We start from the raw sequence: 24,971 nt of genomic DNA, 5'->3' as shown, positions 1-24,971 counted from the left end.
TATTCTAAAGACATAGTTTAATATTTATATCCCAAAGCGGCGGTTTTTCAAAGCAAAATAACGTGGCTCAACCTGCAGCCAATACCTTAGAGCCCACAGTGCTCGCCCCAATGTATACATACAAGGTGTAACATGCGCATAGCGACCTCTCCAAACAATAAAATAATATACAGTTCACTAAAAATAATATAATTAAAGGAAAAACCGATTCGCCCGCCGAATCACCAAAGCTTAGACAAACAGGATAGGTGAGGTTGACAATTGGGTTTGGAGAAGCTATGTATATATAGCGCTGGCAACCTGAAAGCGTTGCGCTACACAACCCCTGGAATCTATTTCGTATTTTAGTCGCTTCTTACGACAGGCAAACCTACCGCGGCTATATTCTAACCCCCTAATCCGCTGGGAGTGTGATTCATCCTTCGCTTGACAAGGTATGACGATACCCATAAGACCGGCCATCCATAGCTTAACGATACTGCAAAAAAACAAAAGCAGTTATATCCCTAGTCTGCCCTGTTTTATACCTTGCAGGATTTAGCATTGCCACTGAATAAATCTACGCCACCTTGCTTACCCAGATGACTCATTAACTAGAGATCCATGTCAATGTCATTTCGCCAATCCCAAATCTGTAGTTTGATGTTTGATACTAATCTTAGTTTCAATACACATGCATCTGAAGTTGCCTCTTAAGTGCAGAGTCGCAAAAAAACCCTCTGGTCATTTACTAGTTAACTCCATACCAAGCAATTGGCCACACAATTTTGTGCTACGCGTCGCGTAAATGTCAACCTACTGCCTCCAAGAGCTCCACACTCAGAGGTGCTATGGCATATTCAAGTGTGACGTCCAAACACCGTTTGTTGAATCCAGGTAGTTTTCTATACCTTGTTGTTGTTGTTGTTGTAGCGATAAAGACACACCCAAAGATTTTGAGGAGTGTTATCGATGTTGATAGTCCTTTGCAAGATATAGATCCGGTACGTTCTGGTAACAAGTATCATTAAGGTATAAGCCGACCATCTCAGGAACGATTTAATAGACCACACTAAACCTTCAAATTCATCCGGCGCCCATCCCTAGTTTCCTGAGAAACAAAACCACACATTCAGCTATAATGTGGTCCAACGCTATGAGAGGATTTTGTTAGTTTGTTTGGTTAATATACTAACTTACAAAAAAGCGATTCAGAAAATATCGTTATCAAATATAACAGTATGCCGTCTTTTGCCAATGTAGAGGAACTGGAGGAGTCTAATGAATTCCTAACAGGGACGCTTATGACTGTGTATAACAAAGCTTGCCCTCTAAGACGATTCAGAGGAAAAGCAAAGCCGCCATGGTGGAGCAATGAGCTGAGTCTTCTAAGAAGACAGGTGAAAGAAATGTTTAAGTTATCAAAGACCGCGGAAGGCGAAGCGTGTCGGGACGAGTGCAGTGAGCTACTGAGGATCTCCAGCGAAACAGCACGGTTGAAAAAAGTCCTAGCAAGGGGAAACATAGTCCAGGGACTAATAAAGAAGAGAACGGGGAATGGTCACGTAATAGTGAGGAATCCCTTGAGGTGCTTTTCGATACACATTTCCCATCGGGAGATGGTTTAGAAGAGCCAGCATACAGCACTCCCACTTCGATCACGGAGCGGGTAGTGCCGGGCTTGGTGACCGATACCAAGATCGAATGGGCAGTGAAGACGTTTTCTAAGTTTAAATCGCCGGGCTCAGATGGTATATTCCCGGTCATGTTACAAGTTTCAAGTAGAGCGGCCGTGGAACTTGGAGAACTGCTCGTGTAGCTCTCCTACCAAAGACTATAGACCCATTAGCTTAACATCATTTCTGCTCAAAACCTTTGAGAGGCTGATAGATGTGTACATGAAGTTCAACGTGTATGAAAAGCTGCTCTCCACAACACAACATGCGTACACCAAAGGCAAGTGGGTAGACTCCGCATTGCATAGGGTGGTAATAAGCATAGATAAAGCCCTGGAATATAAGGAATATGCTCTAGGAGTCTTCTTAGGCATTGCAGGGCGATTATGGATGGTCTTAATTGCATTAAAGTACATCCAGCCTTAACCAAATGGATCGGCTGCATGTTAAATTGCAGGAAGATTACATCACAATGGGGATTGTACGAGGCCACGAAATCAGTGGACAGGGGCACACCGCAGGGAGGGGTGCTATCACCTCTGCTGTGGACGCTGGTCATCAACCAACTGCTCAGGCGATTTGATGAGGGACCCTTAAAACTTACGGCTTACGCAGATAACGTTGCAATCGTCATAAGTGGAAAGTGCCTTTCAACGATTGATGGATCGGGCGCTTCGGAATATTCATATCTGGGCATCTAATGTCGGGTTGAAAGTCAACGCGGAGAAGACGGATATGGTCTTGTTTACAAAGAGGTACAAGGTCCCAATATGTATGCATACTATCAATGCTTAGTATTATGGGAGCCCTGAAAACAACCCCGACGGCTGCACTGTATGCCATTCTGCACATTCCACCTGTAGACCTGGTAGCAAAGAACATAGCGTTAACAACTGCAACAAGGCTCGGTGCCTCGGGTCAGCCTGAGCGCCGACCATACGTCTATAGTAGTTTAACATCATCAATCACAAGACGAACAGACTACCTGATTCCCTATCTGGGAGATCTTAAGGCCACAATAGAGGTGGGCGGTTGGCGCAAGGGAGCTCAAATGCCGGACGATGCGATACATGTTTACACAGATAGTTCCAAAGTAGTGGAAGGAGTAGGGTCTGTGGTATTCTGTGCTGATCCGGAACTGATCCTACAGGCAGCCGAATTACTGTAGCGTTTTCCAAGCGGAAGTATTAGCCGTAACCAAACCGGTAGAGACTTTGGAAGAGAATAGCTTGAGCTGCAACCGTATTAACTTTTACATTGACAATCAAGCAGCAATTAAGGAAATAATCTCGCATAGCGCAGCATCTAAATGCGTGTTAGAGTGTAAGCAGTCCCTGGAGAGAATCGGGACAGGGAGACGCATACATCTATATTGGGTCCCAGGGCATATGGGAATAGATGGAAATGAAAAAGTGGATGAACTAGCTAAAAAGGGCGCATCCCTTGAAGCTTGCTCCGTAGACGTCCCAATTAGATTGAGCGAGATTAGGCGAAGGCGAGAGGTGCACATGATCGACCAAGCATGAAAGGTCTTACAACCTTAGACTTACAAAGTTGCTTCTATCATTAAAAAGAGAGGACTGTAGACTTATGACGGGTATTCTGACTGGACACTGCCTTCTGGCGTCAAATGCCTTTAAATTAGGCTTGGCCAGTGATAGCAGATGTAGGAAGTGCGATTTGGAGGAGGAAACGATCGAGCACGTTCTGTGCTCGTGACCTGCGCTTGCCAGGCTAAGACTCGAGCTTTTAGGAGTGATACAGCTGTCAGATCTAGAAGCAGCAAGTGGCTTAAGTACTAGGAAGCTTCTAGTATTTGCCAAGAGGGCGGAGGGTTTTTATAACATAGGTGCTGGTTTTTGATAGGGTTTTTCCGTTTGGTCGTTAAAACAAACTTCAGGTAACACTACGGACTCATTCAGTCTATGGGAGGTCCTCATGGACCGGCCAGTTCAACCTAACCTAACCATGCCGTCTTTGACAGTTAAAACACTCAAATCAAAATCAAGTCAAGGTTATGATTTTATTATTTAACTTTCTTTACAAATGAATTACTGGCAATCAAAGTAAATTATTTATTTGTTTATGCACTCAATTCTACTTTCAGTGGCTCAAATGGTTCAGCGATCAATAGACAGCAAGAGCGACAAATGAAAGTTTAATCAGCTGCTTTGACTGCTAGCCATGTGAAATAATCCAAAGAGAGAACGTGATATCTAATGTTTTAAAATTACAACAAACTATGTATATGACACGAAAACTTACCAAAATCCGAAAACTACAAACCCCGAAACAATGAAATAACGCGCAGGTTTGGGAAAGTGTCACAACAAATTTTCTACTCAGCAAAACAAAAGTATATTCTCTACAAATACAAAACAACTACTTACTATATTTTTTAATAAATAAAATCAACTACATACATAGAAAATGCACTTCTTGTGAATTGATGGAAAGCGTAGATTTTGAAGAGGACTATTTATTGTAACTTTAAAACAGCGAAGTAATTTGACATAAGCTGTGATACTTCAATTAAATACGTCTACCCCGTTTTTCTGCTCTTTTCTTAATGGTTAGCAACGCCAAAAATTTCAAACTTATACCACTCATACTTCCGAGACTGAGACGACGTGTAACTGCAATAAAAATGTTTAAAATACGTGAACGAAATTGTATACTGGCCATTACCGCTTTGGTATTGACACCCTGTATTGTCATTATACTAATTATGGGTCCAGAATTATCCACCGAACAATCGTTATCACAACAATTAGCCGAATGTCGTTTTCGCCTACAGTATCTCGAATCAATGTATCGGTCGAGACAAGAAGATGTTGCCATATTATCACAATATATACATCTTTCGAATACAACAACAACAGCATTATCTATGGTCACAGTAGCACTATTACCATTTGTAGGGAATGGTGGTGGTAATGAAATAACTAATTCAAGTACCTCCGCTATGCCATCTTCGCTAAATGATTTGCCCACCCTATTAAAATCGCTAAGTCCCGAAGCGCGACAATTAATTAAAAATTCTACACATTCACATACTACACAACGTTTTAGTTCATCAACTGTAATACGTTTGCCGTCAGCATATAATTTTTTGCCACATTTACTCGATGATAGCGCATCATTACGTCCATCGTATATACGTTCGAAGGGACGTAGCGACGTTAGTATTGTATTGGGTATACCGACAGTGAAGCGTGAGAAACAGTCGTATTTGGTGAGCACTCTACAAAATCTCATTGAAAATATGAATGAAGAGGAACAAAATGAAACGTTAATTATTGTTTATATTGGCGAATCTGAGGAGGAATTGGTGCATACAATCGCTAAACAAGTTGAATTGAATTTTGAGGCGTATATTGATTGTGGTCTCGTTGATATTATAGCACCGTCTGCATCATATTATCCAAATTTTGAAACGTTGCGCATCACCTTGCAGGATTCGTTGGAGCGTGTAAAATGGCGTAGTAAACAAAATTTGGATTTTGCATATTTGATGTCGTATGCACAATCAAAAGGTTAGATAAAAATGATGTAATACATATTTTATTCCAATTTCAATATGTTTTTTGAGCCAAAAACGCTTCCTCTTAAACTTAAAAACTTTAAGCTTAAGGGACTTTTTAACACGTCTTTGGTGCTCGTACTATAACGACTTGTATAATTGCATTAGTATCGAATGTTCGTTTGTTGCCTTACATAATACAATACTTTTCAGTCTCAACTGATATCTTAAAATTTAATTGTTTAATATGTAACGATAGTTTAATTTTAGTTCTTGTTCAACGTCAAACAAAATTGTAAATCTTTAATTAATTCCATTTTTAATTCTATACTTGTATATATTTTTACGCTATTTTTTATGTTACTTTCCTTTGTATTTTGTTAGTCGACCACTCCTGTTAGTTAACTTTAAATAAATAATAATAATAATAATAATAAACCCAACGGATTAATACCCTCCAAAGCCCGCCCAACCGACACGAGGGGCGCATCCGCATGACGCACGGATATGTTTTTGTTTTTGCCGAGTTGTTGATAGGCGGAGGTTTGTTAAGCGTCGAGATCTAAAACTGCTCAGCTACAGAATAAAAATCATCAGCTGAGTATTATATACATAACAGTAGAAAATTATACATATAGTAAATTGTTAAATAAGTTAACGATTTAGCATATAAAGATTGTTATTTTTTTTATTTTTATTTTGTTACGAGTTAAGATAGGATAGGACAGTTTTCCTTATAGTAAAAAGTGAATTCGTTATATCAAATGAATTCGAGTGAGTGTTAAAATCATAACACAAACACCGGAAAGGTTCATTTAATTCGAAATTAGTTCTACACTGCCTCAAAAGAAGAGGTTTGTAATGTCTTGACGCTCGTTATGGGACATTGAAGTTTACTTCGTTCAAAAGAAAGGGGCTAGAAATTAGTCCATTCAGTAGTTTAGCCATAAATAATATGCCTAGCATTTCTCTACGGCTAGCGAGAGTTGGAAGATTGATAAGCCTTAACCTACTAGTATAAGGTGGAAGATTATATGCAGAGTCCCAATGAAAATTCCTTAAAGAAAAAAGTAAAAATTGCTCTGTATTGACTCAAGCCTATCTGCATGAACTTGATATCGTGGATTCCAGACTACTGATCCATATTCTAGTATCGGTCTAACTAATGTGGTAAAAAGGGCTTTGGTTACATAAGGGTCACTAAATTCTTTAGACCATCTCTTCACGAATGATAGAACACCTCTAGCCTTATTGGCAGTAGTCATAATATGAAGATTGAAACTAAGTTTAGCATCCATCATGACTCCCAAGTCAACAAAATAATTTACTGATGCAAGACAAAAATTATCAATTACGTAAGAGGCTGCTGGCAAAGATCTCCGAGAGAGGCACATGAACTTACATTTATTGATGTTCAGCGGCATTGAATTCGCGTTGCACCAAGCAACTAAGCAGTTTAAATCCGCTTGAAGCAATGGTCGTTCTTCAATAGACTCATAAGGCCTAAAAAGTTTTACATCATCAGCATACATTAAAATTTTGGAATATTTTATTATGGTACAGATATCATTAATAAATAGCAAGAACAGAATTGGACCGAGATGACTGCCCTGTGGGACGCCAGAGGGAACATTAATGACCTCTGAAAGAGTATTTTTAAAAATTACTTGTTGCGTTCTACCGCAGAGATAAGAAGATATCCACTGAGTGAGACCTGGTTGGAAACCAAGTCGATCCAGCTTGTGGATAAGCAATGAATGGGAAACTTTGTCAAATACTTTACTGAAATCAGTGTAAATAACATCGGTGTGAAGATTTTCTCTAAATCCATTAGAAACATGCGTTGTGATTTCAAGTAGGTTGGTAATGGTAGATTTGCCTCTACAGAATCCATGTTGAGAGTCTGCAATCAATGCAGAAATGGAAAATGTTAGCTGATTAGTAACAATGGCTTCAAACACCTTTGGAATGGTAGACAATTTTGCAATTCCTCGATAATTTTCTATACATGACCTACTGCCGTTTTTGTGGAGGGGTATTAGAAAAGATTCCTTCCAAGCAGAATGAAAAACTCCATGTTTTAGGGACATGTTGAATAAATTAGTTAGGGGCAGATAAATGTGTTCTGCACATCTTTTGAGGAAACATGTGGGAATTAGATAAGGACCGTATTTATAAGATTCCTTCAAAGAAGTTAAATATGTAAGAACCTCTTCTGGAGATATTGATGGAATATTAATTGCGTTAAGTGAGTAAAGTTGATAAAAATCAAATGAACAAAAAAGTTGTTGCGACAGCTTTGTATGAAAGTACCTATGTTACCATATAAATAAATAAATGTAAGGCGCGATAACCTCCGAAGAGATTTTAGGCCGAACTTCTCTTCCAATTTGCGTCGTGCTCCTTTTTAATTTTTCTTACAAATTGGCGAGACGCGACCTACTTGTTTTATGCCGACTCCGAACGGCATCTGCAAGGCATATGAGTTTTCACTGAGAGCATTTCATGGCAGAAATACACTCGGAGTGCTTGCCGAACACTGCCGAGGGGCGACTCCGCTTCGAAAATTTTTCTTCTAACTGAAAAAGTTTGTTTCTAAAATTTTGATGATGCTTTTCCCGTGGTGTGAACCCAGGGCCTTCGGTGTGGTAGGCGGAGCACGCTACCATCACACCACGGCGGCCGCCATATAAAATCGTAAACATGTGAATACATAAATACGCATGCTTGCTACATATACATACATATTAATATAGAAATGAAAATAGTTGTCACAAACAGTATTGTCACTCTACCACTATAGTGTTAGATCTACCACTATTTAGGCTAAAATCCGGATCTACCACTGCTACCTCTTTTTTTAAAAATCTACCACTTTTTTATTTGCCTGAATTTGACTATATTCTTTAAGTTGCTCACAATTACCTAAAATTTGGGTTTTAAGCATGTTAAAAATTAAGCTGGAGACATTGGTGCTTTATCGGTAACCGTATCGGTAACCTTTTAACAGCTGATTCGACCAACCTTATGAGAATCAATGCAATCGATTATTGGTGCCGCTAAGGTCGTAACCGTATCGTAGCCAACCAATTGGTTTTTGGTTTACCGTCGTAACGATAAACAGTTGATTACGTTAGGGATACGGCTACAGCGATACGACATACGGCACCAATGACTCCCGCTTTAAACGTAAAGCACACTCTGTATAAGTTGAGCGACATCTGACAACGAAATGTAACAAATTTAAAATCAAAGAAATCTTATTCAGCCCAATTCTAAACGAAAATTCCGTGCGAGTTTTTTCCCTTCTTCCATTCCTCGTATTCTAAATAAAAATTCCTTGTGAGTTTTTTCACTTCTCCCTTTCCTCCTATTCTGAACAATGTTCGAAAAAGCGGAAACCGGTTATGAGAGAAAAGTAGGTATTATGAATGTGAGGGAGAGGGAGATTTCTTTGCCATTTCATAGGAGTTTTTTCACTTGTTAAATTAAAGGGAATGCATCAAAGTAGTTAAAGGAAATTGGTTATTTTAAGAAAGAACACTTATTTGTACAAATTTGTGCTAAAATATGTATTTACATTCTACCACAATATTCTCACTGTTAATACAACAACAACAACCACAATATTCTTTATTTTAAGTCGAAAAATATATCATAAGCAATGGAAGAGCTCTTCGCATATTTGATGCAGCCATCCAGAAATTGCGCAAGGATTTTTTAAGAAGGCTTAAATAGGTTTTGGCATATGGCGAAAGGCGAACTCAACTCGACTTGGCCGCCAGAAAATTGCTTTGCAGAATGAATGCAGGCAACTCCGGCGGATTTGTGTTATCCCGCCGGTCTTCTTCTTATGCTCGCTTCTATGTTGATGTTGCTGTGGCACCAATTCATTACTCATTTCAGTGAATACCACATGAAATGCAATAATGTGCATTGTTTATACCTTACTTCTTAATTTCAAACAAATTGGTAACAATAATTAAACTTTACAATTTTTTAAACAAAATAAGAAATGCGCAACGAAATTTCAATTGACAAAACAGCTGACTTCGAAAATTCGAAATTCCTATTCCCCAATTATTTTTCTACCTAGGAGAAAAGAATTGGAGGAATTTTTCCGCGGGAATAAAAAAATCCGCCAGAACAAAATTCCGCGAGAATATTTAGAATTGGTCTGATTGTGATCATTATTGGAAAGAAGAAGCTAAAGACAGAGGTAAAACAAGAAATCTTAGTAAAATGGAAAAATATGTTGCATATATTAAAAGGTCATTATGTTTATGTTATTGCGCATACACATTTCACATATTTATTTATGCGTAGATCGTCGCATGGTTTGTTAAAGTTCTAGGTCGGTAGTTCGCATTTGATTATCAATTTCAGCTGTTAAAGTTTTTGTAGTAAAAAATTTTCAAGCTTTTAAGACTACCCTTCAAAAAACGCGAGTACTCCATAAATAGTGTAAGGAATACTCCTTTAGGAGTATAGGAGTGTTCCAAAACTAATCTGTATTCATACAAAAAATGTGCTCCAATTAACATTGCGATGTCCTAGGAGAGGAGTGGGTGATCCCACTCTCGCTTTGTTTGTGAGTATTCCATAGAGTACATACGTGAGAGTACTTTCCAAAGTACTTTCACTGTAGTACTCCATGGAGCACCCACAGAGGATCATATGCCAAAGTACTAAAGAGGAATTATGTCAGAAAGAATTATCGGAGTGAATTTAATTTAAAATGAAAGTAAATGAAGAGGAGCAATACAATTTTTATATTTTATTCTACGAATATTCTTATGTTATTTAGCATTTGCGTGAATAAACTAATATTTCTCTATACTATAGTATGTATACATAAAACCAGTGCGTGGTTGTATTTTATTAGAGTTGCCACAGTAAAATTTTATTATCAGCTATTTGTATGCAATATTTTACTTTTGGAAACTCTGTTCGATCGTCATCGTGTCGTGATCACGGTCGTTAAAAAAACGAGCAATGATCGGCTGATGGTGGTCCGCAAACGCATTGCAAAGGAGTATTGTTAGAGTACTCCAACATGAAGAAAATGGAACACGTAATCCATACAGGGTAGTTCTTTGATACTTATTCAAATAGTTTATAAAAAAAAAAAAAACGCGAGAGTCCCACTATTATTTAATTATATCTTTTTATTTGATAAGGTCTAAAGCCTATATAGTACACACAATGTATATTATTATTATTATTCAACCATTAAAACGAACATAACAACATAACACATACATAACATAATACACCTACTCTTCATACAGATGTTTATATGTATGTTGTTAATGCACTTGAAGTTGTTATGTTCGTTTTAATGGTTGAATAATAATAATTTGAAAAAAATTGGTTATGTTTTTGAAAATTCTACCACTATTTTTAGGATATCTACCACCCTTTTTTTTTGAAAATCTACCACTAAATAGATTTTAGAAGTGACAACACTGGTCACAAAACTGATTCTCAATTCTTTCAGTTGCAGCTCAGCTCAATCTCAATTTATTCTCTCGCATGTAGTTGCCACACTTGATTGTTTCGAACAAAGCTTGTAGTATAAATGTTTGACGTAACATTTTAAAAAGAGAACTTGTAAGTTATAGAAAAGTAAAGAACAAAATCGCAGGAAGGTATTTCACCACTGGAGTAACTTTACATGTAATTCGGCAAGTTTAATTTTCGTAACACTTTAAGTTGAAACGATTCCAAAACAACTCAAACTTTTATTTTGTCGGAAACACCAACATTAAAAAAGGATGTTTTTTTTATTATCTTATTAGATTCGTTCGCGTGAGTGAAAATTCATAAAAACTTGAACAAAATGTTACTAACTTTGAAAAAATCCTGTTCGTTCAAGCATAACTTTCGCAACAAGAGGGCGCAATTTTGCATTTCGCTTGGACGAGAAGTTGCAGAATTGTACCCGATAAATAGGTGTCCCGGTATCTCATAATTTTTTGCAAAGTAAATTCAAAAAAGGGTTTTTTCGTTTTGTATTGATAACTGAAAAACTAGTTTTTTATTGTTTTCCCATTTTGTGTGTTTTTTCGATTTGATGGTTTTCTTATTTTGGTTTTTTTTAACAAGTGGCACCATCGTCATAAGTACAAAGTAGAGAGCGCAGTGAGCGTAAAATTCTCTTTGAAATTTGCTCATGTATTGACAGTTGGTCGCCGTTGAAATGACCTGTAAAATCAGTTGTGTTAACAGAAAAATCAGTTAGATTGATTAGGAATCTGTCAATATTACAAAATTTTGTTAACTTAAGAGCGACAATTTCTCTTCTGTTGAAATGACTAAACTAATTTGTTCGCTTCGCAAAGAACTCGGTCGAATTAACCATAATTCGATCAATTTCACCGAATCTCCGTTAAGTGAAGAACAACAGAACCGATCTGTTGATTTTACTAGCACCATTTCTTTCAGTGTAAGTTCGGGTGTAACCGAACATTATATACTCAGCGTGAGCTTCAATTGCACATTTCATTTCAGACAAATTACTTTTCTACATAACACGAGGCACCGCCTGTTTAAAAAAAAATGTCTCTCCATTTCCTCTTACAAAAAAACTTGATAAGTGAAATATCATTGATTCAAGACTATTTTTTGCTAAGTTATAGCTTATTATTCTAGTCTATGACCCTTTTAAACTTGTTTTATATCTAAGTTGCCGTGGTCTTAAACCGATCCCGCCCATTTTTGCTAGAAATATTTTCTGCTATAAGGAAAATATGTCTACACAATTTCATAACGATATGTTAATTTTTCTTGGAGTTATGGCTCCCAAAGCATAGACAAGTTTTTAGTCATAAAAGGGGCGATGCCACACCCATTTTCAAAAATTTTAGTGTTTTTCAATTTAATGCTATAATTAATTTTAGAAAGAAAAATTCTATAGATACAAAGCTAAGATATAGCTTATTATTTTCGTCTACGACCCTTTTAAAAATCTTTTATATAAAAGTGGGCGTTGTCTTTAACCGATTTCGTCCATTTTTTCTAGAAATATTTCCTGCTATAGGGAACATCTGTGTACCCAATTTTATTACGATCCGGTGCCACGCCCATTTTTTAAAATTTGAAGTTTTTCCTATTTATTGTTATAAATCCACTTGGGAAATGAAATACCATTGATATAAAGCTTTTTTTTGCAAAGATATAGCTTATTTTATTCGTCCACAACCCTTTTAAAAATCTTTTATATAAAATTGGGCGTGGTCCTTAACCGATTTCGTTAATTTTCTTTCAAAGCTTTACTTATAGTAAAGGCATTTTTTTGTTACGATAGGTTTAAGGATTTTTGATTTATGATTAATAATATTTGCAAAATTGATTTTGTCACAAGTGGCCGGTGCCACGCCCATTTAAAAAATTGTTTTCAAATTTGTATCAAGAGTCAATATCAGTTCACACGTCAAATTTCAACATTCTAGGTGTATTATTTATTAAATAATCAGGTTTTTTGTGTTTTACAAAATGTTATATATATAAAAAGTGGGCGTGGTTATCACCCGATTTCACTCATTTTCAATACCAATCTATTCTGGGTCCAGATAAGCTCGTGTACCAAATTTGGTGAAGATATCTCAATATTTAGTCGTGTTAACGACGGACAGGCGGACGGACATGGCTCAATAAAAATTTTTTCGATACTGATGATTATTTTGATATATGGAAGTCTATATCTATCTCGATTCCTTTATACCTGTACAACCAACCGTTATCCAATCAAAGTTAATATACTCTGTGTGCAAAGCACGTTGAGTATAAAAAGATCGTTATAGAGAATAGCGGTTGGACCTGCAAAATTATAGATAGTGACGCCACTCGATGTTTTCTATAGTTTGAATAATACTATCGATAGTTTTCGATAGTATCGTAGACTATCGTATTGTTAATTCCAGGGACGGAAGAGTCCGGGTCTAAAAATTTTCCTAGGTGAAAATGTTTGAGTTCTCAGGTAATAAAAATCCGAAAATAATTTTTATCTTGATCCAAATATATTAAAAGTCCAAAATTAATAGTTTTGCAAGGAATTATATTATAAAAGGAATAACAGTTTCCGCCCCTGGTTAATTCAACGCAGATTATGTTTCTAGTATAAACATTAGGGTGGTTCTTTTAAATCACATAAACGATTTTCTCTACTTCCACCACTGTATATGTTTATACATGGGGGCCCAAAAATATCACATATATATTTTGGTCCCGGTTGGAGTCGGTGTAAGGATGTCGCACAGCGCTCAAAGTTGCTGTTTTCTTATGGATTTAAATAACTATTTTCATATCTAAAAGTCGAAGTCCATAGCTATGTAGCAAGTAGATGATTTCATATATAAATTTTAGTTCGGGACCTTTGTATATAGACCGTTTGAAAGGTTGAGACTAGAAAGAAAATATTTTATTTGATTTATGGGGACTACTCTAAATAACACAGATAAACAAATTGAGGCGACTCGAAAGCTCGGTAGGTGAAACAAATTGCTCCATTGGAACAGGTTCGGATTCATATCCATAACCTCCTGCGAGTGTTTATGTGGTTAAAGCAGCAACAAAAATCCGGATAGTACCTATCTTTTCAAATTAGCGCTTGCCATTGCTTTAACGCTGTAAAAATTTGGTGCGGATCAGCCATCCCATTAAAAGGTTTGAAGAAAAAAGATTCGCAAATGCAAGAATGTATGTTGTATGTAAACTTAGAGAAATTTTCCTAAAAAAGTCACCGAAACTATCGACTATCGCTTGAAAAAAAAAATGGTTTTCCAAAAATAAAAGTATCGATAGTGCCATCAATAGTTTTACAGCTATAATAGCGCGTGTACCTTTCTCCAAGAAACCGAAGGTCCTGTGTTCAACTCATGGGCAACGCAACATCGAAAATTTAGAAAATAGGTTTTGTCAATTAGAAGACGTTTTTTTAAGCGGCGTCGCTCCTCGGCAGTGATTTGGCAAATACTCCGAGTGTTTTCCTTCCAGGGGAAGATTCTCAGTGAAAATTCATATGCCTTGCAGATGTCGTTCTACGAAGCTCGGCCTAAATAACCGATAACATTAGCAAAAACCGAATAAATTCTCAGTTTTGACGAATAAAAACTTTATCTTGCCGTTTAAAATTTGTCTAAAATGATATTTAGGCAATTCAAAGGGTCTCCTATTCGCCATATGTGGTATTCCTAATCAGATTTTATACTAGAAACCATGAAAGCAACTGAAGCCTTAAAATTTTACATGAAACGACACTTGTGAATTGCCCAATCATACCATTGGGAATAAGGGTCAATATTTTCATTATACTCAGCTGAGCAGAGCCAACAGAGTATATTCATTTTGTTCGCATAACAGTATCCCGTAACGGCATAAACTAATCGAGATAGATAGAGACCTCTATATATCAAAATGATCTTAGCGAAAAAAGAAATTCATTTAGCCATGTCCGTCCGTCCGTCTGTCCTTTAACATGATAACTTGAGTAAATTTTGAGGTATCTCGATGAAATTCGGTATGTAAGTTCCTGGGCACTCATACCAGATCGCTATTTAAAATGAACAAAATCGGAATATAACCACGCCCACTTTTTCGATATCGAAAATTTCGAAAAACCGAAAAAATGCGATAATTCATTACCAAAGACGGATAAAGCGATGAAAATTGGTAGGTTTGTTGACCTTATTACGCAGAATAGAAAATTAGTCAAATTTTGGGCAGTGGGCGTGGCACCGCCCACTTTTAAAAGAAGGTAATTTAAAAGTTTGGCAAGCTTCCTATTACTATATATGCTCGAGATAAAAATTAGCAAAACGGGATGACGAACACGCCCAGTTTAAAGCAAAATTTTTTAAGTCAAATTAAAAAAAAAATATCTTTACAATATATAAATAAACTAGAAGACCCGACAGACGTTGTCCTGCCCTAAATTTGGCCTATCTGCATACATTTTAATAAGCTTTTTCCGTCTGACTCTGCCCTCCCCCCCTCTTCACTTTTTCCTAATCCTTTTATTCACTCCTCCCTCCGTCTTTTTCGCTTCATCTATCTCCATCTTCGCCTCATTCTATGTCTTTCTCAATCTCCTTCTCTCTTCTCTCTTTTCTCTTCTCTCAATTCCTTCTCATTCTTCTGCATCCCTTATTGCCTGACCCAGAGGGTGGTATGTATTTTATTCCAGTCCCAGTCCCACTCCGAGTCTCAGACCCAGTCCTAGTCCTTATCCCAGTCCCAGTCCGTCTCTGGATAATATATTACTCTGTATTAAAGCACTCAACAACAGCTTTCATTTGATATCCATATTGTATAAGCACTGTCTAGACATTCACTGGCCCACGTTTTGGCCTATATCTCGAGACCCTAGTCACCCAGGGGTATGAAAATTACCCTCTACTAAAGCACTCATCAACAGCTTTTATTTGTTATCCATATTCTATAAACACATTATAGCGGTACTCGGGTCCACGTTTCGGCCTATATCTCGAGACCCTGTGCGTCGATCGCAACCAAACCTATGTAGTAAGTAACCACCGCGTGAAGTTTACGCAACTTTTGTGAAAGTTTGAACAAAATCGACCGACGCATCTCTTCAAACACCGGCGACCAACTAACACACATTTTACCCTTTTTATATATATATATATTTTTATTTTTCACACCACTATAATATTAAAACGAAATGCAGATTTTCGTTGCTTTTGAAATTTGGCTTAAAAATTGTACATGGAACAACTAAAGACTCTCCTGAATTAAAAAAAAAATTGCATAGTACCTCTAAATCGCGGGACCCCTCAGAAACCACCAGCCCCCCCCCCCCCCCCCCCCCCCCCCCCCCCAACCACTCGGCGGGCCTGGTCATGTGCTATACTTGAAATCATTCGCTATACTATTTTTATTGATGAGCAGGTTGTTTAATTAAACACCAAGCAATTACACGGAAGTATATCCGCACCACCTGAAAGTATGAGTGCCACTGCGTATACGTAACATTTTATCTATAAATCTTATAAAATAAAGTCGCTAAATACCATGTATGCACATAACTTCACACAGAATGCTCCGATTTTAAAACGGTTTTTTGCATTTGTAAGCTTAGCTACGTGAGATGCTACAGTTAATATAATTTGAAGATATATATTATAGGAGCGTGGCAAATTGCCAAAATGTAGTAAAAAATCATAAAATTTTTGTTTACACAGCTATAACTCATAAACGGATGGATGGATTTAAAAAGTTCTACTTTTCAGTAAAACTTTGAAATATTTACCTTCGATGTGCATCAAAAAAAAAAAAAATACTTGATTCCTTTCTTATATCAGCCAAATTGTTTAAACAAAATTAACATTTTTACCAAAAAATTCGTGTGTGATTGTTCGGTGTCAACTGTTCGCGCTAATTGCTTTTGAGTTAGGTATGATGCAACACATACGTACGTACATATACAGCATTCGCTGCGTTATTTAACATCGGGCGTAGGTTTATAGGTATGTATGGATGTACATCACTACATAGTATAAAACAAAGTCGCTTTTTCTGTCCCTATGTCCCTTTGAATGCTTAAACGTTTAAAAATACGCAACAGATTTTGATGCGCTTTTTTTTTTAATAGATAAAGAGTGATTGAAGAGGAAGCAACGGATGAATATATTTGGCCGAAAATTGGTGGAGGGGTAGCTTAGAACCAGGAGACAAACAAAGGATAATTTTTATCCCGTTCTGGCTAGGGTCTTGAGATCAAAACGTGGACCTGGGTAATCCTGGGATATGTTTGTACAATATGGGTATCAAATGGAAGCTGTTGATGTGTGCTTAGTACAGGGTAGTTTTCATACCTATTGGTGACTAGGGTCTCGAGATATATGCCAAAACGTGAACCCGGGTACCCCTAGTATGTGTTTGTAGAATATGGATAGAAAATGAAAGCTGTTGATGAGTGCTTTAGTAATGGGTAGTTTTCATACATATTGGTGACTAGGGTCTTGAGATATAGGCCAAAACGTGATCCCGGGTACCCCTAGAATGTGTTTATACAATATGGATAACAAATGAAAGCTGTTGATGAGTGCTTTAGTACAGGGTAAATTTCATACCTATTTGTGACTAGCGTCTCGAGATATATGCCAAAACGTGGATCAGGGTAATACTAGGATGTGTTTTTACATTATGGGTATCAAAGTGAAGCTGTTGATGTGTGCTTAGTACAGGGTAGTTTTCATACCTACTGGTGACTATTGTCTCGATATATAGGCCAAAACGTGGACCCGGACACCCCACATAGGATAGGTTATATCTCAGTTTATTTTATGTTATTTTATTGCAATTTTTTTATTTGTTTATATATAACTAGCAGACCCGTCGGACGTTGTTCTGCCCTAAATTTGATCTACCTGCGTACATTTTAATAAGCCTTTTCTCTAACTCTGCCCTCCCCTCTGCACTTCTTCTTAATCATTTTATTCACTCCTCCCTCCGTCTTTTTCGCTTCATCTATCTCTATTTTCGTCTCACTATATCTCTTTCTCAGTCTCCTTATCCTTCCCTCTTTTCTCTTCTCTCAAGTTTTTCCCATTCTTCTTCATCCCTTATTGCCAGTCCCAGATGGTGGTATGTATTTTGTTCCAGTCCCATTTCGAGTCTCAGTCCTAGTCCCACTCCGAGTGTCAGTCTCAGTCCCAGTCCTAATCCCAGTCCCAGTCCGTCTCTGGTATACTTCCCGGAAAAAAGCATCGTGAATACTAATATAGGCAAATTTATATACCAAATTTCAGGCAAATCGAATAGGACATATGTAAATAGGTATGTGGGTATTATTAATTCATGTATTTATTTCGGCTTCGCACGCATATTTATCAGTATTGCCAGGTTGATGCGACTAAATCGAATATCACAATGAAAATTACTTTAAAGCTTTCAGCAACAGCTTTCATTTGATATACATATTACACACACATTCTAGGAGTGTCCGGGTCCACGTTTTGGCCTATATATCGAGAAAATAGTCACCAGTAGGTATGAAAACTACCCTGTACTATAGCACACATCAACAGCTTCACTTTGATACCCATAATGTAAAAACACATCCTAGTATTACCCTGATCCACGTTTTGGCATATATCTCGAGACGCTAGTCACAAATAGGTATGAAATTTACCCTGTGCTAAAGCACTCAACATTTGTTATCCATATTGTATAAACACATTCTAGGGGTACCAGGGTTCACGTTTTGGCATATATCTCGAGACCCTAGTCACCAATATGTATGAAAACTACCCATTACTAAGTCGCTCATCAACAGCTTTCATTTGTTATCCATATTCTACAAACACATTCTAGGTGTACCCGCGTCCACGTTTTCGCTTATATCTCGATACCCTAGTTACCCGCGGGTACGAAAAATACCCCGTATCAAAGTACTCATAAACAGCTTCCATTTGATACCCATATTGTACAAACATATCCCAGGATTACCCAGGTCCACGCTTTGATCTCAAGACCCTAGCCAGAACGGGATGAAAATTATCCTATGTTTGTCTCCTGGTTCTAAGCTACCCCTCCACCAATTTTCAGCCAAATATAGTCATCCGTTCCTCTTAAATCACTCTTTATCTATTAAAAAAAAGCGCATCGAAATCTGTTGCGTATTTTTAAACGTTTAAGCATTCAAAGGGACATAGGGACAGCAAAAGCGACTTTGTTTTATACTATGTAGTGATGTACATCCATACATACCTATAAACCTACGCCCGAAGTTAAATAACGCAGCGAATGCTGCATATGTACGTACGTATGTGTTGCGTCATACCTAACTCAAAAGCAATTAGCGCGAACAGTTGACACCGAACAATCACACACGAATTTTTTGGTAAAAATGTTAATTTTGTTTAAACAATTTGGCTGATATAAGAAAGGAATCAAGTATTTTTTTTTTGATGCACATCGAAGGTAAATATTTCAAAGTTTTACTGAAAAGTAGAATTTTTTAAATCCATCCATCCGTTTATGAGTTATAGCTGTGTAAAAAAACATTTTATGATTTTTACTACATTTTGGTAATTTGCCACGCCCCTATAATATATATCTTCAAATTATATTAATTGTACCATCTCACGTAGCTAAGCTTTCAAATGCAAAAAACCGTTTTAAAATCGGAGCATTCTGTGTGAAGTTATGTGCATACATGGCATTTAGCGACTTTATTTTATAAGATTTATAGATATAGATAATGTCAACACTCAACTCCAGTAATGATATGGTGCAATAAAATACAAAAACAAAAGAAATTTTCAAAATGGGCGTGGCTCCGCCGTTTTTCATTTAATTTGTCTAGAATACTTTTAATGCCATAAGTCGAACAAAAGTTTACCAATCCATGTGAAATTTGGTAAGGGCATAGCTTCTATGACTAGAACTGCTTTCTGTGAAAATGGGCGATCGGTTGAAACCACGCCAAGTTTTTATACACAGTCGACCGTCTGTCCTTCCGCTCGGCCGTTAACACGATAACTTGAGCAAAAATCGATATATCTTTACTAAACTTAGTTCACGTACTTATCTGAGCTCACTTTATCTTGGTATTAAAAATGGCCGAAATCCGACTACGAAAAATTAAAAAAATGTCGTAGTTCCATACCAAATACGAAAAACGGGATGAAACATGGTAATTGGATTGGTTTATTGACGCAAAATATAACTTTAGAAAAAACTTTGTAAAATGGGTGTAACATCTACCATATTAAGTAGAAGAAAAATAAAAAGTTCTGCAGGGCGAAAAAAAGCCCTTGGAATCTTGGCAGGAATACTGTTCGTGGTATTACATATATGTATAAATAAATTAGCGGTACCCGACAGATGATGTTCTGGTTCGCCCTGGTTCACCTTTATGGCGATATCTCGAAAAGGCGTCCACCTATAGGACTATGGCCCACTCCCTTTTAAAATACTCTTTAAGACCTTCCATTTGATACCCATGTCAACAAAACACATTCCAGGGTTACCCTAGGTTCATTTTCCTACATGGTGATTTTCCCTTATTTTGTCTCCAAAGCTCTCAGCTGAGTATGTACTGTTCGGTTACACCCGAACTTAGCCTTCCTTACTTGTTTTTGTTTTATTATTAAAAAACAAATTTCTATTTCCCATAAATTGTATTTATGATAATATTAACACTACCAACCTATCAAGATAGAATAATAGATAATTTTCATTGTTGCTAATTAGTATGAGGCTATGATGCAGATAGATTGGCGCAACCGTAACGTGCGGTAATGACTTTTTAATGTGCGCTGATGTTAACTTTTCAATGATTATCACCTAGTAGAAGTATACACAAATTGGCGGAGAAGTTACATGCGAAGCTTTTATGTCAATTCCATATGACGATGACACGACGTTTGTTCTGGCACTCCTTAGTACTAAAGATACTTCAACGGCTTTCGTTGAAGATCTTAATCGGAACAGTTACATGACCTTGGAAAAAGCTGTTATCTTCAGGTGTACCCGCGTCCACGTTTTCGCTTATATCTCGATACCCTAGTTACCCGCGGGTACGAAAAATACCCCGTATCAAAGTACTCATAAACAGCTTCCATTTGATACCCATATTGTACAAACATATCCCAGGATTACCCAGGTCCACGCTTTGATCTCAAGACCCTAGCCAGAACGGGATGAAAATTATCCTATGTTTGTCTCCTGGTTCTAAGCTACCCCTCCACCAATTTTCAGCCAAATATAGTCATCCGTTCCTCTTAAATCACTCTTTATCTATTAAAAAAAAGCGCATCGAAATCTGTTGCGTATTTTTAAACGTTTAAGCATTCAAAGGGACATAGGGACAGCAAAAGCGACTTTGTTTTATACTATGTAGTGATGTACATCCATACATACCTATAAACCTACGCCCGAAGTTAAATAACGCAGCGAATGCTGCATATGTACGTACGTATGTGTTGCGTCATACCTAACTCAAAAGCAATTAGCGCGAACAGTTGACACCGAACAATCACACACGAATTTTTTGGTAAAAATGTTAATTTTGTTTAAACAATTTGGCTGATATAAGAAAGGAATCAAGTATTTTTTTTTTGATGCACATCGAAGGTAAATATTTCAAAGTTTTACTGAAAAGTAGAATTTTTTAAATCCATCCATCCGTTTATGAGTTATAGCTGTGTAAAAAAACATTTTATGATTTTTACTACATTTTGGTAATTTGCCACGCCCCTATAATATATATCTTCAAATTATATTAATTGTACCATCTCACGTAGCTAAGCTTTCAAATGCAAAAAACCGTTTTAAAATCGGAGCATTCTGTGTGAAGTTATGTGCATACATGGCATTTAGCGACTTTATTTTATAAGATTTATAGATATAGATAATGTCAACACTCAACTCCAGTAATGATATGGTGCAATAAAATACAAAAACAAAAGAAATTTTCAAAATGGGCGTGGCTCCGCCGTTTTTCATTTAATTTGTCTAGAATACTTTTAATGCCATAAGTCGAACAAAAGTTTACCAATCCATGTGAAATTTGGTAAGGGCATAGCTTCTATGACTAGAACTGCTTTCTGTGAAAATGGGCGATCGGTTGAAACCACGCCAAGTTTTTATACACAGTCGACCGTCTGTCCTTCCGCTCGGCCGTTAACACGATAACTTGAGCAAAAATCGATATATCTTTACTAAACTTAGTTCACGTACTTATCTGAGCTCACTTTATCTTGGTATTAAAAATGGCCGAAATCCGACTACGAAAAATTAAAAAAATGTCGTAGTTCCATACCAAATACGAAAAACGGGATGAAACATGGTAATTGGATTGGTTTATTGACGCAAAATATAACTTTAGAAAAAACTTTGTAAAATGGGTGTAACATCTACCATATTAAGTAGAAGAAAAATAAAAAGTTCTGCAGGGCGAAAAAAAGCCCTTGGAATCTTGGCAGGAATACTGTTCGTGGTATTACATATATGTATAAATAAATTAGCGGTACCCGACAGATGATGTTCTGGTTCGCCCTGGTTCACCTTTATGGCGATATCTCGAAAAGGCGTCCACCTATAGGACTATGGCCCACTCCCTTTTAAAATACTCTTTAAGACCTTCCATTTGATACCCATGTCAACAAAACACATTCCAGGGTTACCCTAGGTTCATTTTCCTACATGGTGATTTTCCCTTATTTTGTCTCCAAAGCTCTCAGCTGAGTATGTACTGTTCGGTTACACCCGAACTTAGCCTTCCTTACTTGTTTTTGTTTTATTATTAAAAAACAAATTTCTATTTCCCATAAATTGTATTTATGATAATATTAACACTACCAACCTATCAAGATAGAATAATAGATAATTTTCATTGTTGCTAATTAGTATGAGGCTATGATGCAGATAGATTGGCGCAACCGTAACGTGCGGTAATGACTTTTTAATGTGCGCTGATGTTAACTTTTCAATGATTATCACCTAGTAGAAGTATACACAAATTGGCGGAGAAGTTACATGCGAAGCTTTTATGTCAATTCCATATAACGATGACACGACGTTTGTTCTGGCACTCCTTAGTACTAAAGATACTTCAACGGCTTTCGTTGAAGATCTTAATCGGAACAGTTACATGACCTTGGAAAAAGCTGTTATCTTCAGGTTTCTTTTATAGGGGTTTTATGCAAACCCAAACCCAGCATACAGGTTTCCGATAGCATTCGCTTTGCTGTTAGTATGGTAAATCACAATCCCTATTACAGAGAAAATAACAGCGACCTCCGTGGTGAGGTGGTAGTATGTTCTCCTACCACACCGAAAGTCCCGCGTTAAGGTCCCGGAAAAAGCAACTTTAGAAAATAGTTTGTAAGCGGGGTCGTCCCCTCGGTAGTGGTTTGGCAAACACTCCGAATGTATTTCTGCCACAAAGAGCGTATCAACGAAAATGTAACTTTGCGTTACAGATGCCGTTCGAAGTCGGCATATAAATTGTGAGTCTCGTCACATCATCAGCATATGCCAGTAATTGTACGCTTTTACAATAGACTGTACCATCGCGGTTTAGTTCTGCTGCTAGAATTATCATCTTCAGCACTACGTTAGCGAAATCGCACGAAAGGGAATTGTCTTGTCTGAAGCCTCATTTGATTTCGAAAGGCTCTGAGAGGTCCTTCCTTCTCAATCAAATTGGAGCTGGATGTGTTGCTTAGCGTCATATGGCAGATCCTTACTAACCTTCCAGACAACATAAATTCGGACATAGCAGCATAAAAGCAACTTCTTTTCGCGCTATCAAAGGCTGTCCTGTAGTTGACAAAAAAATGGTGTCGATTCTCTTATCGTGAGTCTTCTCGAGGATCTGATGCATCGTGAAATTCTGGTCGATAGTAAATTAGCCAGAGCTGAAGCCGCACTGATAAGGTCCAATCAGTTCGTTGACTATGGGCTTCAGTCTTGATAGAACTGTTTACGCGGTATCAAGCAGGCTGATTCTTTCTTGTGGATTGGGCGGAGCGTACTTAAATTCCAATCTGGAGACATGAGCTAATCCGTGGCCATATAAATCGTTCCCGAGATGGTCAGGATAGCACCTTAATGGAGCTGTGTTACCGGAGCGTACCGGATCTGTATCCGGCAAAGTGCCATCACATCGATAACACTCCCCAAAGCCTTCGGGGAGCAACCTTATCGCTACAACAACAACAACAACAGCTCGGCGGGTAGTCATTAACGGGGACAAAGTCACTGTTCCATATATTTCGTCCAGAATGTCCTTAGGGGTCATTCCTTGTAATGTAATTGGCCTAAGCTATTTATATTTCGCGTGATTTGCCGCTTATATACAATTATGTAGATTTTTTCTTTATGCATTACACTATTACTTGAATTAATTATTATTGTCGGTTTTACAAAAAGTGATAGGGACTTATTAACTTTCTCGCTTTACAATATCACCCAACAAGCTAGGGCACTATCAATGTTCAGCACAAGAACTAAAAAGTTTCGTTACGTAGCTTAGCTGTAGCGACCGCGGAAGCACCATAACAAGGATACAACTTTCGTCGACTTTTTTTTTGACCGTAAGTGTACAGTGGAAAATATGAAAGTGAGTTATCTGCAAGAAGTCAGGATTTTCACAAAATTAGCATTTATAACGTCCGCACCAACCATTTACGGAGGGCAGCGGTCGTTTTCGAATCGGCTGCCAACATAGAGCGATCTTCCACTCAAACGACAATACATATTGTATTGAATTTTGTGAAATTGTAACGAATTTTGGGAAATCCTTCTGCAAACGTACGAATCGCTAAATTGTTGAATAAATCACTCTAATATTTAGTATTGCAAACTGGTCTTTATTAAGATTACTTTGAGAGTAGTACTTCACAAATGTACTTCGCAACCAATAGCGTGTTTAAATCAAAACTGATTACTGACTTCTCAGCATGCGCTGCTTTTATATTCTCCATTGGTTTATTCGCATGTCTCCAAAGATCTAGACGTTTCACCTTTTAGAAATCTTATATCTCCTGCTTGGTAATTAGTTATATGCGTGTGTGTGTGTGAGTAACTACTTCGGCTAATGACTACATCTGTGTGTGTGAGATAGCTCTTGGTCGCCTTCTACATAAGTGTTGCTAGCTTTAATGTGTACATGTACATAAGAGTGGCTGCTTCATGTTTTTTTTGTTTTGTGATTATTTACTAACAGCTTAGTGATGCTAATATTCGTCACAATATTTATGTTCCTTAAATAAAGTTAACAGCCTAAGTCTAATCCTTAAACATGGGACTTGGGCGAT

At 37.3% G+C, this 24,971-nt stretch overlaps 1 protein-coding gene across 6 annotated transcripts in view; it reads left to right on the top strand.

Annotated features, from left to right (window-relative positions):
- Positions 1-24,971, top strand: part of Mgat4a (alpha-1,3-mannosyl-glycoprotein 4-beta-N-acetylglucosaminyltransferase a) — a 62,502-nt gene that overhangs the window by 24,002 nt on the left and 13,529 nt on the right. For all 6 annotated transcript variants that reach the window (XM_067757577.1, XM_067757575.1, XM_067757574.1 and 3 more), the window contains one exon: positions 3,763-5,191. In XM_067757577.1, the coding sequence (XP_067613678.1) occupies positions 4,225-5,191 (967 nt within the window). In that variant the 5' untranslated portion in view covers positions 3,763-4,224. The remainder of the gene's footprint in view (positions 1-3,762; positions 5,192-24,971) is intronic.

The sequence above is a fragment of the Eurosta solidaginis genome, chromosome 5 (assembly GCF_040869045.1).
Source record: "Eurosta solidaginis isolate ZX-2024a chromosome 5, ASM4086904v1, whole genome shotgun sequence".
Classification (NCBI taxonomy): Eukaryota; Metazoa; Arthropoda; class Insecta; order Diptera; family Tephritidae; genus Eurosta; species Eurosta solidaginis.
The sequence above is the reverse complement of the archived record's forward strand: the minus strand, read 5'-3'. Positions and strand labels throughout refer to the sequence as shown.